Source organism: Polypterus senegalus, chromosome 10 (assembly GCF_016835505.1).
Source record: "Polypterus senegalus isolate Bchr_013 chromosome 10, ASM1683550v1, whole genome shotgun sequence".
Lineage (NCBI taxonomy): Eukaryota > Metazoa > Chordata > Cladistia > Polypteriformes > Polypteridae > Polypterus > Polypterus senegalus.
Window position 1 is genome coordinate 131,055,030 of NC_053163.1, and position 15,904 is coordinate 131,070,933.

A 15,904-nucleotide genomic window follows, 5' to 3' on the forward strand; every position below is an offset into this window, starting at 1 on the left:
CACATCCTCCTGTTAAAAAGGCCCTCTGGTTAGGTAAGGAACCATCCATCCTAGATGGGATGCTAGCCAACCCATGTTATCTATTACATTATATATATATATATATATATATATATATATATATATATATATATATATATATATATATATATATAAAATATTTGATATATATACGCACACTGTAAGAAAGAAACATAACAGAGCTGGGGTTACTGCCAGCTCAGCCAGGAAAAACCTCTGAACTTGAAGAAATATACAAAGTAACTTAAGTCTCAACTAAAGAGGGGTTGAGTGCTGCTATCACATGCAAAAGGGCAAGGATACTATTAAATTATAAAAATATAGATTAATCCTGTGAAATACAATACACTAAAAAGTGGAGTGACTAACAGTAAAAGAATGAGAGACTAAAAATAATAGAGCTCTTTTAGGTACCCCTTTCCCTAGTGATAAAGGCTCTTCACCTATTATATCTTGTAATGTTAACATATGTTTTTACTGTTTAATAGTATTTGGACTACGGTGGGCTGGCACCCTGCCCGGGGTTTGTTTCCTGCCTTGCGCCTTGTGTTGGCTGGGATTGGCTCAAGCAGACCCCTGTGACCCTGTAGTTAGGATATAGGGGGTTGGATAATGGATGGATGGATAGTATTTGCAGTTGCTTTCCCTGAAGGGCTCAATATATTTATGTATATTACACAGTTTTCCCATTTGTTTGAGTTTTCTGTGTTGGGAGTGCAGTATTTTAGTATGGAGTATGGAGGTGTACTTCCATGGAGATCTTCTTTTAAGGAGGCTGAGGCGGAAGAGGCGAAGTCAAGAAGTGATGTCAATGACTTCCTTTGACACTAATGAAGCTCTGTATTTAACTATATATATATATATATATATATATATATATATATATATATATATATATATATATATATATATATATATATATATATATATATATATATTAACCTGATATTACGGACAGTCTCCTGCATACACAGTATATAGTAAATATAATATGTATATTTATACATTTGTACATGTATACCAGTAACAAGTAAAATCTCAATAACTGGTAGGTTAGGCCTCAGTGAAGATTGACGGAAAATGCCCAAAAAGGAATGTTACAAAAAATATAAAGATGAGCTATCGCTGAGAGACTTACACGTGAGTCGTTTTGAATAGATGTGCTGGAATTGGGGCATGGACTAGCACAGACAGAAAATTGGAGTATGCCTCATTAAAAGAGATGAAACGTCTATGCTCAAAAGGGTATGTGTGGCCATTTAAAGCTGTATGCAGAGGGAGATGGATGAGACTTCATTGACACACAGAGGAAGAAAATTTCCAGAACAATGACTGAGAGACAGAGAGCAAGAGGCACTGACAAACAGCGGAAGCGTCAACACCAGGAGTTGGAGCCTCAATGTCAGGCGGACAGATGGGGCTTCATAGATGGGAGTAAATCACAGAATCTTAAACAAAAAATGTAATTTGGCACAGTACCTTGGAGAAATGGGGCCATGCTCACAAAAAAGAGGAACGGAACCTCACTGACAAAACAAGAGATGGAGCCCACACTAAAAAATAGACAGATGGGGCCTCCCAGAAAGACCAAGAGAGAAGAGACCTCAGGATAGGACTGACAGATGAAAAAAAGACAGATCATTTCTCACTGAAAGAGAGAGAAATGGGGCCTCACTGTCAGAAAGATAGTTGGGACGTCCCTTAGAGATGGAGAGATCAGGTTTCACTAAACACTGACAGACGGGCCTCACTTACAGACCAAGTGAGATGGAGTCACACTAACAGACAGAGATTGTGCCTTGCTAAGAGTCAGAAATGGGGGCATAATAACAAATGAACTCATAGATCTGAATTGAAATAGAGAGAGAGAGAAAGAGAGGGACAGAGATGAGCCCTGAATCTAAGGCAAAGTGATTGGGCCTCACTTAAGAGACAGATGGACTGAAACATCAAAAGGCAGAGATATATGACTACACTGAAAAAGTAAGAAAGATGGAGCTTCAGGAAAAGTCTGACAGATGAAGCCAAACTGAAAGACACTAAAGGAATATTTGTCAAAAGATAGAGATTAGGCCATATCAACAGGCAGACAGAGGGGTTCACTTAAATACACATCAAACGAGGCCTTTCCTGAAAAGCCAAGAGAGATGTGGCATCGGTGAAAGACTGAGAGATGTGTCTCTCAAGAAGAGGAAGAGAGAAGTGGCCACATTGAAGGATAGCTAGAGAAACACTCATAGGAAGATACAATTGGCCCCTCAACTCACAGGCACAGGGGTTACAAAGAGTGATAAGAGTGAGGAAGGAGTGGCTTTTCATTGAGAAAAGATTAGGGCTTCATGAAGAGAGCAAGGTACCCACACGTTACTGCTAGCAGGCATGTTTACAGAAAACCGTCTGCTGTAACGTAAGGCTTGGCTGAGATACCTACCATTTACCACTGTCAATTTATATGCTTATCTGCTGCATATTTCAAACAGTGTTGCTGCACATGCATTTGCCAAGAAATCATCCATAGCCTTCATTCATAGCCTCCTCGCCTCAGGTAAACACCAAATTGAACATGCTTACATCATTGTGGCTACTGACTTCAAGGCAGCCCATTAATAACAAGGGGTGGGGTGCGTCTCTTTGAACCCAGAGTGGTGGGTACACTTTCAGACATGTTCATTTTTGATTGTGTTGTTACTCAACATTAGTTTAAGAGAGAGGAAAGAGAAAAAGATAAATGCCCATGAAAGCTGTTGATTGTTGCCATTGTGGTTGAGACTGTAGACATCGTACCCTGAGGTTATAGGTTCAAATCTCACTGCCGACACGGTGTGACCATGAAAGAGTCTGAGTTTCAATTGGAAAAGCAAAAGAAATGTAACCAAATGTATCTCACATGTTGTAAGTTTCATTTGGATAAAGATGTCAGCCAAATAAGTAAATGTTAATAGTCACAAGACTTTACTGATCTGTATTTTAAGAAAAAAAGTAGGGCAAAATATGCTGTGATCACTTTTTTTTCTAGAATTAAATGAAATATCAAGCAGCACATTTATCAAACACTAAAGAGGAGAACAAAATGAGCTTCTGAGAAGAATCAACACATGAACATCTGGTATATCAGTTAACATCGCTCTGTCTTTGGAATATGGAAGGAAAACCCTCACAGACACAGAAACCATTTGCAAACTCCAAACAATCAATGCCATGTCACCCAGAACTTGGGAAGTGTGAGGCAGCAAAGCTAAACAGTGCCCCACCATGCCATGCCATGTATTTATCCAACTGGTCAATTTTGTTAAGAAGAGTCATGTTGTGCACACATTTCATAAGTGAAAATGGTTTCGAAGTCACCTTTGTAAGAACTTCACTTACTTGTTAATGATATCACTACTACAGTAGAGCCAGCAAAATTGAAAGTTCATGGTGGTGCATCATGGTGGTGCAGTGGTAGTGCTGCTGCCTTGCACCAAGGAGGCTGGAGCTCACATTCTGGGTGGTCCCTGTATGGAGTCTGCATGTGTCTACTCTGGTTTGCTCTGGATTCCTTACACACACCAAAGACAAGCAGGTTAGCTGAACTGGAGTTTCTAAAATGGCCCAAGTGGGTTCACATTTGATGGACTGTGCCATGTCCGGCTGTTGTTCCTGCCTTGTTCCAGATGATTGCTGGGATAGGCTCCAGCTGCCCTGCCCTGCCCTGGATAAGAGGGTTATAAAAATGGCTGGATGAATATTAAAGAGAAAGCTCTAGAACGTATAACAAATGCAAATATTCAATTGTTATTAATAGTTTTTCATTTTCTCATCATTCTCTTTGTTGCAGGTGTGCGGTTTTCACGATCCAGTTATTAAAAATACTACAAACGAGGAGCAAAAACTGCTGCTACCCATTAAGTGAACTAAATCTTTCCCGGGGGAGAAAATCCGTTTTTTTAACGCACAAGAAAAATGGGAGTTTGCCCTTCCCTCTGTTACCACTGGCTAGGAGTTAGACCATCGCCCATCCCAGACGCGTAATTCAGGCTAGCCAAAATATTTATATAGAGGCGGAGAGCGACTCACGCGCTCATTGACTGGGACTGGGGCTGCTCTTCTGCAGGAACTGTACGAACCGACGGGACTGAGCTAGCGCCGCCACACAGCTTCCCTGACTTCTGAGACACCAGCCTCACAGCGACTACGTTATGGGCTTCTTAGTGACCATCAGCATCCTCGTGGGCGCCTTACTGTCCATCGCAGGACAACATTCCGTGAGCGGTGAGTCGGCAAACTATTTTTAATATTAATGCCTTCGGAGATGATTTGTTTCGACATGACTTACTTGATTAAAATGAGATTTGACTTTTTCTGTGTAATATTAAACGGAGTGCCCATGCAAGGCACTGCTCAGACTAACTGTAGGATTAAATAGAACCGTTAAAAATGGAGTCTGTCTTATTTCGTGCGTTTATGAGACTTGCAAAACTAGAAAACTGAGCAATTGCTTCTTTTTTTAAGAAGATTTTTTTATATCTAAAACATAACAATTAATGTGTTTTTTTTTTTTCTAAAATATGACAATCCGAGTCTCCCCAAAAGAGTGTCTCAGACCATGAACATCATTGGCACAGCACAATAACTAAACCGGGATGGGACGCCAGTCCATCACAAGGCACACGTTTGCTCAAGTCCATATTCAGTTAATCTCTGTAAATTTAAGGTCGGCAGATATTGTAACATCCAAGTGCCTGAGATGATTGATTAGATTTAGATGCACGTTATTTCCCCCCCTGGTGAAATTGAAGTTTACAGAAGCTCTAGAGCTCCTCCGGAAATGTTATATATATACATACATGTTTTTTGGGGATTATTGTTTATATATACATACGTATATATAAACAATAATCCCCGAAAAACAGAACCTCTGGTTTGGATAATAAACTGTTAATAACAGGCTTGTAAGTCGCAATAAGATAGTAAGACTTGTCCAGATGTACCCCAGGTTTACATTTAATGGCACTAAGATTTGAACAAAGCAGGTCCTGCTTGCTGGGTCCACAAACGGCACATGCTGTTCAGAAGTCTGTTCCACCCAAAAACCATAGGCAACCCATTCGCAAAAGAATAAAATTGGAAACTCCTCGCAAGTGAGACTATTTCCTAATGTTAAGAGACAGCATCAGTAACCGCTATGCCACCCTGCCATATTCGCAAATGTAACTTCTAAACTTATAATATATATATATATATATATATATATATATATATATATATAGATATATATATATATATATTTATTTTTTTTTTTGCAAAGAAAGAAAGAAAAAAACAGTATGCATAAAAATAAAAGCTAACTTTTGAAAAAGTTGAGAACTTCACATAAACTTTGACCGAGGTGAAACTGCACTCAGGTCACTTAAAGCTGTGAGACAAAATCAAAAGAAAAACGGCGTCTCCACACCGCATCCGCCAGTTGCCCGAAGGGCGTGCCAGTGATCGAAAGAAATGTCTCATTCATAATAACAACGATTAATTTAAATTGCGAAGATTGTGTTAAAATCAGTCCGTGATGAGTAAAGAACACGTTTGTTACGACTTTTGGAATACTTTGATGTGTTTAAATTTTATGACAAAAACACACACACACACACATTCTTGCAAGTTCTTACTCACTTATTCCGTTGATGAGTCACGTGCTCGGGAGCCCAGCTCTACCGCACCGGGCACGAGGCTGAAACCACCCAGGACGGGACGCCAGTCAATCACAACGGGACCCTCTACAATCAAGCTAATAACCCGTAGTCTTTATAATAATGAGAACACACGCATATTCAGGGACAACTCGTAATCTCCACGCAGATCATGCATCGGCAGGAGCAGACCTATACTGTGAGGTAAGGTGTTTATATCTAAATAATGCACTAAATTACGAATTTTAATCTGGACAGGGCGATATCGCTGTACTGTAAATAAAAACTAATGCTCGGGGATCTGTCAGTCAGATGGACGTCAGCTGAAGCGAGTTTGAACATTACATGAAAGCTTTAAGATGATAAAGGTGATGCTGGTGTTATATAACAGTATCAATGATTAAAAAGAACAGAATTTATGTGAGTCATGAATGCGTCACTTCCACGGGGAGCTTGTGTCAATAAATAGGTTTTTATGCTGTTTGCATTGAACATGTTTGAAGTAAGCGTATTGTTTATGCAGAAGAAATGTGTGTGTGAGGTCTGTAGTGCAGTGTTCTTAATGCAATACGCAGTTTAAAGCAGTCTGCCTTTTTCTGTTATGATTATTCTTTGTGAAATATGCACTTTAAAATATTTTGCTTTTTGGCAGTATATTACCACTGGGTGCACATCAAAGTATTTTGGATTCACTGTCCCTACAACCGGACAGAGCCTCCTAACTCTGCCTGTCATTCAATTGCAATTACATAACATAACACATAGCACCCGCAACCCTTCTTATTCCAGTTCAGGCTAGCTTGGGGGACAGAGCCTTTCCCAGCATATTACGGCCCACTCAGGCACTCATAAAAGGACTGACTTACTGCCTCTAATGAACATATCCTTCTCTTATAGGGATGTGGGAGGAAACTAAAATACACTCTTAAAAATAAAGGTACCAAAGATGTTCTTTAGAGTGATGCCATAGGGAAAACCATATTTGGTTCCCAAAACAACCATCCATGTGAAGGTTCCAGAAAGACCTTTTATTTATTTAGCTCCATAACATGCTCCATACTGTAAATTACCATGAAAAGATGGTTACAGATTTTAGAAACACCAGTCGGTCATAATTTTAAAAGCACTTTTGCTGCATATATAAACTAATGCAGGCTGTCCATGTTTTCCTAATCTGTTAGTGTCATGTCAGGTAGTCTACCATACATTAAAAATTTCAGTTATTTTATATATATTAGGAAGTTTCAAAGCACAAACACCAACTTTATATGCAATAAACCCTTCCCAAAATGAAATATTGCTTTGTGAAGCAGTAATTCTAAGAAGAACCACACAACCCAATAATCCATCCATTTTCCAACCCGCTGAATCCGAACACAGGGTCACCGGGGTCTGCTGGAGCCAATCCCAGGGCACAAGGCAGGAACCAATCCCAGGCAGGGTCCAACCCACCGCAGGACACACACAAACACACCCACACACTAGGGCCAATTTAGAATCGCCAATCCACCTAACCGGCATGTCTTTGAACTGAGGGAGGAAACCCACACAGACATGGGGAGAACATGCAAACTCCACGCAGGGAGGACCCGGGAAGCGAACCTGCGAGACAGCAGCGCTACCACGGCGCCACCGTGCCGCCCAACCCAATAATGAACTATAAAATGCTATTAAATAACCAGTATTTTTAAAGGGTGCAGCACCACTAACCATTGTGTCACTGCCCACTCCCTAAATTTAAGTTTATTTATTACAATATTCATTAATTTATTTCAAACTTAATCAAAATAGCACAATGTTGTAGTATTTTATCACCTACTACCAATACATAATCATTCCTATAACAAATGTATGATTCTATAATAACACTTTATTGGGTGATAGAGCCAATGCAGGATTAAGAACCATTTCAGTATGGGCTGTTTGCAGATTACTTTGGTTCTTTGGGCTTTGGAAAAGTTCATAATATGTGGACAAAACAGCATTTTTTAAACATATACAGTAGTTGGCTACCTAGCAAGATATGACAGATCAAGAAAATCTGAATTAGAATGTATTAAGGAACTATTGATATTTCATAAACCTGTTATTATCTGTTTGTGGTTAATGATCTATATAAATATTAATGGCATTTTCTGGAACCTTCATGTGGATGGCACTTTAGGGAACCAAAATGGCTTTGAAGAACCACTCTGGCCAATTATAAGTGCATGACTGTGGGTAGCACTAGGTCTCCTTAACAACCAGGCACTTTCCAACTTCAAGTTCTCACTAACGTGAAAGCTTAGATAGATAGATAGATAGATAGATAGATAGATAGATAGATAGATAGATAGATAGATAGATAGATAGAGTGAAAGGCACTATATGATAGATAGATAGATAGATAGATAGATAGATAGATAGATAGATAGAGTGAAAGGCACTATATGATAGATAGATAGATAGATAGATAGATAGATAGATAGATAGATAGATAGATAGATAGAGTGAAAGGCACTATATGATAGATAGATAGATAGATAGATAGATAGATAGATAGATAGAGTGAAAGGCACTATATGATAGATAGATAGATAGATAGATAGATAGATAGATAGATAGATAGATAGATAGATAGATAGATAGATAGATAGATGTGCTATTTGGGTATTCAATGCACCAGAGCTTATATGACATTAACCAAATGTGAATGGGACTCCAACTATTTGAATTATCTTTTATCCCTAAAGTGGCAAAATAAATCAAGTTTAAATCTGCTATGCATGATATGAAGGCAATGGTGTCTGAAAGCTTCTGCATTGACCGTATCCAAAGTATCTGAACCTGAACATATTCTTTTCGCTTACTATATGATTCACGCTCTAGTTAAGTTGTTGTTTTATTAATAGTGGCAGTGGAGCAGAGAGAGTTTAAATTACTTCAGCGCATCGGGTGTAAAGGAGAGAAGTGAAAATATGCCTGCCAAGTGAATTCACTAATCATGAAGCAGCACGACAGCGTTAAGGACGCTCTCTTTAAATAAAAAGGGCTCCAGAATTTCACTGGCGAGTTGAAGGTGTATGTACTAACAAGCTGGTCTTGTCCCATTGTTGCTTGACGGTCACCCAACTGGACCCCCACAGCCCACGCCTCGGCTAATCTTGTGTTTGAATGGAGCGCCTGTCCACACACGGCTCTCTCCCACGCAGAAACCCAGCAGACAGTCTAATAGGTGTGTTGACGTCTGGGGGGCGCATCTTCGTTTGAACTTGCTGCGGAATTAGCAAAACAAATATGTTCCGGGGATTATTTCGTTTTGCACCTGGCCTTGCTTGTTTGGAGTAATCGAGTTCATTCTTCTGTCAACTGCTGGGTGTGTGTGTGTGTGGAATCAAGCCAACACAGAGCGCAATGATCTGTCTGAACTATTGCTTCTGGTTCGTTTGTTTTAGCTATTTTGATCATTAACGCTGTAGCAGACTGGCAGCAACAAACCCTGAATTAGGAAATGATGAATGAATCATTACATACCAAATGACCTTGTTAAGATATTAATCTATGACTTAATTTTTAATTACCATACCAGGAGCTGCATGTATTAAACACATTGTTCTCATTCACTCTTATTGTAATGGGGCAGCAGAGTGGCACAGTAATTAGTACATGTTAGATTACCCTGCATTTCTAAACTGACAAAGTATGGGTAAGTGCATTAGTGTGTCCTACTGGTCTGTCTTCCTGTAGGGATGGCCCCTTCCTTGTTCCTGAAGTGGGCAAGATAGGCCCTGGCACCCTTGCCGCCATATACTGAAAAAATAGGATCCAAATATAGGTTCATAGGGTTATTATAGTCCCATTTACAGAGTACACTGGTGCATGTGCTAATCAACATTGCTACTTTCTGGTGCCATGATCAATGAGTATTTCTACTTTACCTTAGAAACCTCTGTATTCTTTATTTCAAATGACTAACGTTACATTGAAGTTAGAATTCTAACAACAGAAGACCCATTAGTCTCATCATTTCTTTGTTCACTGTTTCTAGTAGTTACTTCTGTAGATATAAGGTTGGATTTCCAGTTTCACAGTGTGTCACAGCTTGGTGTCCCTACGTTAGACTCTAGCAGGAATTTGGGGAGTTGAAGTATCGGGACTGAGAGTCAGTGGGAAAATAAGGTAGGGACACCGGGGTGTAACACAATGGTGGGAGAGGTGGGATCAGTCAGTGGGCAGTAAGGTTTTCTTTTTTTTTTTTGAGGGCCAAAAATAATATCTAGTTTGACGCAGAACTAACATGACACCACCCAAGAAGGCAATTAGTGAGACCTGGAATGCAGGGAAGGAGGCAGAGGTGGCAAATGAGACAGAGGAAAAACAATTGGTAGGAGTTGGTAGGGACACCGGGGTGTGACACTGTGATAGATGATGAATGATACTAATGTTGAGAATGTTCAAAGGTGCAGTGAAGTACAGTAAATGATTGATTAATTGAAATCAAAATGAATTTCTGGAAATGATGACAGGAATATAACAATTGTGAATCAATCATAGAAATATAGAAAAACTGATGTCAGCACAGACACCTCCCTAGCAATTTTCCATCAATTTGTTTTGAGGGTCACAGTGGAATCTCACTGAGCTGGACTTTACTGATTACCCAGTCTCTTTTAATTTCTTCCAACGTCTCATGAGAAATTAACAGACTATCCAAAGCCAGTTGAGAAATTTTATATCTCCAATGTGTCCTGGACCATTCCTCAGTTCTGCCTTGAATGAGTTATGCCTGGTATACCTTTTGAGGTGAGTGGCTCCTCTCAATCAGAGGCTCTACCATGAAGTCCTCAAGCATTGCTGAGATCTTCACCCTATCATGAAGAATAAGCTCAAAACCCCACACTGTGGATTCATTTTAGTCACTCATAAACATAATGACTTTATTTTGGTCACTAGTAGTAGTAGTAACCAAAAGTTAGATGTGGATGCAGAATGACAGGTAGTTCAAAAACATAGTCTAAGTTTAGTTCAAAAACATAGTAATAACCCCTGCTTCACCACCACATTGTGGTGCAATGCTCATATAAATACTGCCACTATGTTGACTAATTGATCAATCTCATGCTCACCTCTACCCTCACTTGTGATCAAGAGCCTAACTAACGTAGTTGAACTCCTTCTCTTGGGACAGCTGCTCAAATTCTTAACTGCAGGAAACAAGAGTATTTATTTCTGAGAGAAGACTGTGATCTGAGGTGTTAATTCTCATCTCTGCCACATCACAGTCAGCTGCTATCCTGTACATCAGAGATCACAGTCTGATGAGGTCAACAGACAAACACTATCTGCAAACCGCTGATATGTAACCTTTAAGTTCCCAATCTACTTTCCAAACTTTGTCTGTATCTTGGTATTATGCCAATGAAAATCATGAAAAGGAGAGAAGAAAAGAGAAGACACACATTAACAATGTCTAACACCCACGTTGAACAAAGTTGACTTAACAGCAAACATGCAACAACAGCTCAGACCCCACAAATGCAGGGAATGAAAAGCACACAGAACACCTTCTAGTTTGCAAATTGCACGTAGCCAGGATTGGAAAACTCCTGTGAACCTTGATATATCTCTTCAAAGACAATGAGGTGGTCCACTTTCCTATGGCTAGAATGAAATCCACAGTGCTCTTTCATCTGTCAGATGCATTTTCTGGTCCATTACCTTGTCTAAGCTTTCCCAAGAACTCAGAGGAATGTGATTCCCCTCAGCACAGTAAAATGTTTTGAAAAGTGCCACTGATGCAACAACTCTTTGGTTAATTTTCACAATCCCCTCTACCAATGCTTCTGAACAAGAATCTGAGGTACTTGAGCTCCTCAACTTTCTGCAGCTCTTTAGCTCTTAGCTGCAGGAAACAAGTTATTCTTTTTCCAGAAGGGACTAAAACCTCAGGTTTGCAGGTGCTAATCCTCATACTAACCACAACACAGTCAGATGTGAACAGTTTTAATGAAGCCACAGATCCCGGTTTGACGAGACCAAGAGGAGAGTCACTCTTTATCTTTCCAGACTAAATACTTTTCAGGCCTCAGGTCAGGTTGGGGAGCACGCACTGGTATAGCGAATTGTCTCACCAACCCCATGATAAAGCAGCTCTGGATCCTGGTTGGTAACTCCCCAGGCAGACACACAGTCCAGTCCCACCACCTGGAAATGGCCCTCTATCTGCCACAGCCAGGTGTTATGTGGGCATCCCCTTGACTTGGTTCAGCCACACAGGTCCTCGACAATGAGGGTCCTGTGAGCTGGATCACCTTAAGGGAATCGCACCACACGGTTGTAGTGCCATAACTAACGGTCCCTAACAATGCAGGTAATGCGCCTCAATTGGGACTCCATGAGTAACCACTCACTCAACACAAAATCAAAACAGCGGTACCCAAGGATTCTTTGAAGAGTAGAGAGACACAGTAGAGAGAGTCACTCTTTATCTTTCCAGACTAAATACTTTTCAGGCCTCATCTGCACCTTAATATTCTATCCATGGAAATCATGAAGAGGTAAAAGACAAGATGCACTCTTGGCAGAGTATCCCACTCAGCCTAAATAGAAAATAATAGATCATAATACCAATATGAGAGAAAAACTCTGGCAAATAAGAGGACCCAATTTTGCACAACTGGCCCCTGTCATAAACCTTTGTCAAAACTTAAAATACACACATAGGCAGGACTTGCAAATTCCCATGACCTCTCTGATATCTTTGCAAGGACAAAAACTTTCTTTGTTGTTCTGCTGCTAGGGTGGGATCTGCATTGTTCCCTGTGAATCTTAAGTTACACATGGGATGGAGTCTTTGCTTAGTTACTCTAATATAGGCTTCATTAGGGAGACTAAAGATTGTGATCTTTCAGTAACTGGAAGACATGTTCTTGGAACCACGTACACAGCTTGTCCTCTGTTTCTCTGCATGTTAACAGCACTATCATAATAAATAATATATTCATGAAAGGAGGTGCATGTCCACCACACTCTTCAAGGTTCTCCTTCCCCGACTCAACCTCATTTCCATTCAAGGCCAATGTTTTCCCACACTTGTTTTAAATACCCCAGGTGGTGTCCTGTCTTCTCTCGTATTTGTAGAAAGGTTTGCCAGAACTTCCTCCAGTTTTGCCAAAAGCCTTTCTTCACAATAGCACCAAACTCTCCCCACTGTAGCAGAAGACATTGCTTTGGCTTGCTGGTACCTCTCAGTAAAATCCACAGACCTTCTTGATGATATTATATGGGAGTTCTTTCTTCAGTTTATTACATTCTTTTAAAATCTGCATACATCATTAGGTTCTACAGTTGTAACAATGACAGTCACCGACCACCAAACAGGTATTTGTACTACTAAGGTCTTGCACAGGGTGCATTCAGACTTCTTCTAGAACTACGTGGGAGGTGAGGAAAATTGGGCAAGTTCTGTTTAGCTTTTCTGATTTGAAAGTAGTGGAAAAATTGTGTTGATGAGAAGTTCAATTTGAAGCTTAATTGTTCATAGGATGCAAATACGTTATCTTTGTACAAATCTCTAAGTGTTTTAATCCTGAACATTTTCCAAACTTTAAATACTGTTTATGTTTGAGAAAGTGGAGGAAGGTGGTTGTCATGCAGAGGTGGAACAGATAAAAGCTTCTCTGTCTTAAAGTGCTTCCTACTTTGCTTCCATATTCTGAGAGTATGAAGGGCAATTGGATTATTAGTGTACTGGCAATAATTTCTATTTACTGTGGCACAGAGCATTGAATATAAAGAAGTACTCCAGATTTTATATTGTATTGCAGACAAAGCTTGTGGATATTTATCAATTTGTGTTGATTTCCAGGTCCTTATGGCTTGTATATCTGTCACCCAGTAATAAAGATGAAAGCTAATTATGCCTAGAGCATTCAAACCTGGCACATCTGCCGTATATGTGCACTGCTTTTTACCAATCGGGATAAGTGTTATCGTACGTGGAACTTTGCTTCCAAAGCTGAGATCTGCCCAAATTACTACTATTACACTTACGACTCCTGCCAAAAAGTGAAGGTGTTCTTTATTGACTTGAGGATGCTAAATCCAAATCTGTTATCAGAATCGCTCTATCACAGTCAAGTTCCTGAGTGAGGAGAGTTTACAATAAAAAAAAACACATTTTAGAAAAAAAACAAAACACATTTGCCCCAGTGCTGCAATTGTTTATTCCCAGTGCCGCAAGCACTGCTGAGCTACCAAGGTGAATTCCTCACAAATGTAACAAAAATTGTCCGGTTTGCTCATGTAAGCATGCTGCATATTTCACTTCCACAAAAATGTGACTTTAATGACAACACAACCTTCACTATCAGACTGCTGAGGTTTTACTGAACCTCAGGGGTGAAAGGCAGGGTTTACTTAACTAGTGGGCTTCCTTTTATATTCTATTTATCCCTATTGAAATTTGGAAAACGAGTAACTTTTGTTTTCTCAATAAAGGAGGGCTGTGCAATCTAGCTTTTGCTTACTTGTTATTTGGTCGAGACAATGGATGGATCAATTTGACTTTGCATATTTCTGTAAAAACCACAGCTTTCTGTAACTCACATATGTTTGTTTAAATAACAACTCTCTCTCTTTTGGACAGTAAAAGGACATCTTTCTAACTTCTAAATATATATTCTTGGCTATTATGAAGGAGTAAGAAGAGAGAAAATAATACTGATTGAGAGCAAAAAATATGTAGCAAATATTTGATTTTGGGTTGTTTTGACTGTAAATAAAGCAAAACACAAGATAATGATGGCTGGGGTACTGGAGGATGCCCTATTTGTTATGAGTGCCTAAGAGACGAAGTGACGGGACAATCGTGTGAAAAGTAAAGTCATGCTAAATTTATACAGCTTGTTAGAGACAGAGAACTCCAAACTTCCACGAAGCTGGTGTTATATCAAAGCCAGGGTTTCTCTCCTAGTTGGGGTTTAAAGTCATTTCCTGTTTTTTTTTTTGTTTGAGTAGCTGAGGTATGCTAATATTATTTTTATTTATTGTCTGCTTTATTTTCTATGCCTCTCCCCCAAGAGACGAGAAAACCTGACATTCAAAGCCAGCAACTGTCCTCTGCCCTATAAATCTTGAGGGTCTTCCACAGTTTCTGGTGGTTCATTTCTTATGTGCTAGAGAGTTAGTGAGTGTTACTCATGTTTTTGCCGTGCTTTTGTTATTTTGATTAACTGAATATTTGACCATTTTGCTTTCTTTTTTTTTACTTCTCCCCTGAGTTATGTATTGGGACTTGTTCACCTTTGATTTCCTTTGCTGGTAATCTTTTTTTCCCTTGTATACTCCACAGAGCTTATCTACTTGCAGAGCATTTTTGTGATAATAAATCTTTTATTTTTGTATCTAGATCGTGTTTTTGACATCATTCCCCCCTTTAGTTGCCATTTTTGGAAGTATTGTTGGAACTCTTTAGTGCTTTGAGACTCCTGAGGCTATTTGGGATGTTAACACTCTTTGGATATTAAAAAAAATATATATATTTGAGAAATAGAAAGTTGAATTAGCATAAGCCACCCTAAGTACAGAATACACCAGAATAGTTCCATCAGATATTTGAAATATTAAAACATGTTCTTCAATTTAAACATCCATCCATCCATTATCCGACCCGCTATATCCTTATTACAAGGTCATGGGGGTCTGCTGAAGCCAATCCCAGCCAACACAGGGTGCAAGCAGGAAACAAACCCCGGGCAGGATGCCAGCCCACCGCAGCAATTTTAACATCTAATCTCAAATTTTCTCAACTGTAATAGAAATTTATTACTTTTAACCCTCTCATCGAGGTCTATAGAGGGTGTAAAAGACAGGAGGCAGCACTGAGCCTCAAAACCCCAGACATACCACATTAAACAGTCCTAGGTACAAAATAAAGGTTTTATTTTACACAAAATACCTTTACAGATGAATTCCACAGCCTCCCAATAACTACTCCTCCTTTTCCTCCTCCAAGTGAGCTTTGCCTTCTGCCTCCTGACTCTGACTCCCCAGAGGAGGCAGGACGGCTCGCTTTTATGTCAGACCCGGACGTACTTCCAGTAGCAGGTCTTAACCTGACAGAAGTCCTTCCAGGTAAAGCAGGAGCCTCCTGAAACAGGGAGTCCTTCTCCCTGCAGTGCCCTCTGGTGGCACCCAAAGACCCTGACAAAGATGTCCCTCAAGGCTATGATTCTCATAAA

The 15,904-nt window shown here is 39.7% G+C and overlaps 1 protein-coding gene across 1 annotated transcript in view; it reads left to right on the forward strand.

Annotated features, from left to right (window-relative positions):
• The first annotated feature begins 4,078 nt into the window (after positions 1-4,078).
• Positions 4,079-15,904, forward strand: part of fstl3 (follistatin-like 3 (secreted glycoprotein)) — a 72,957-nt gene continuing 61,131 nt past the window's right edge. The window contains exon 1 of the mRNA XM_039766656.1: positions 4,079-4,272. Coding sequence (XP_039622590.1) covers positions 4,200-4,272 — 73 coding nt within the window. The 5' untranslated portion in view covers positions 4,079-4,199. The remainder of the gene's footprint in view (positions 4,273-15,904) is intronic.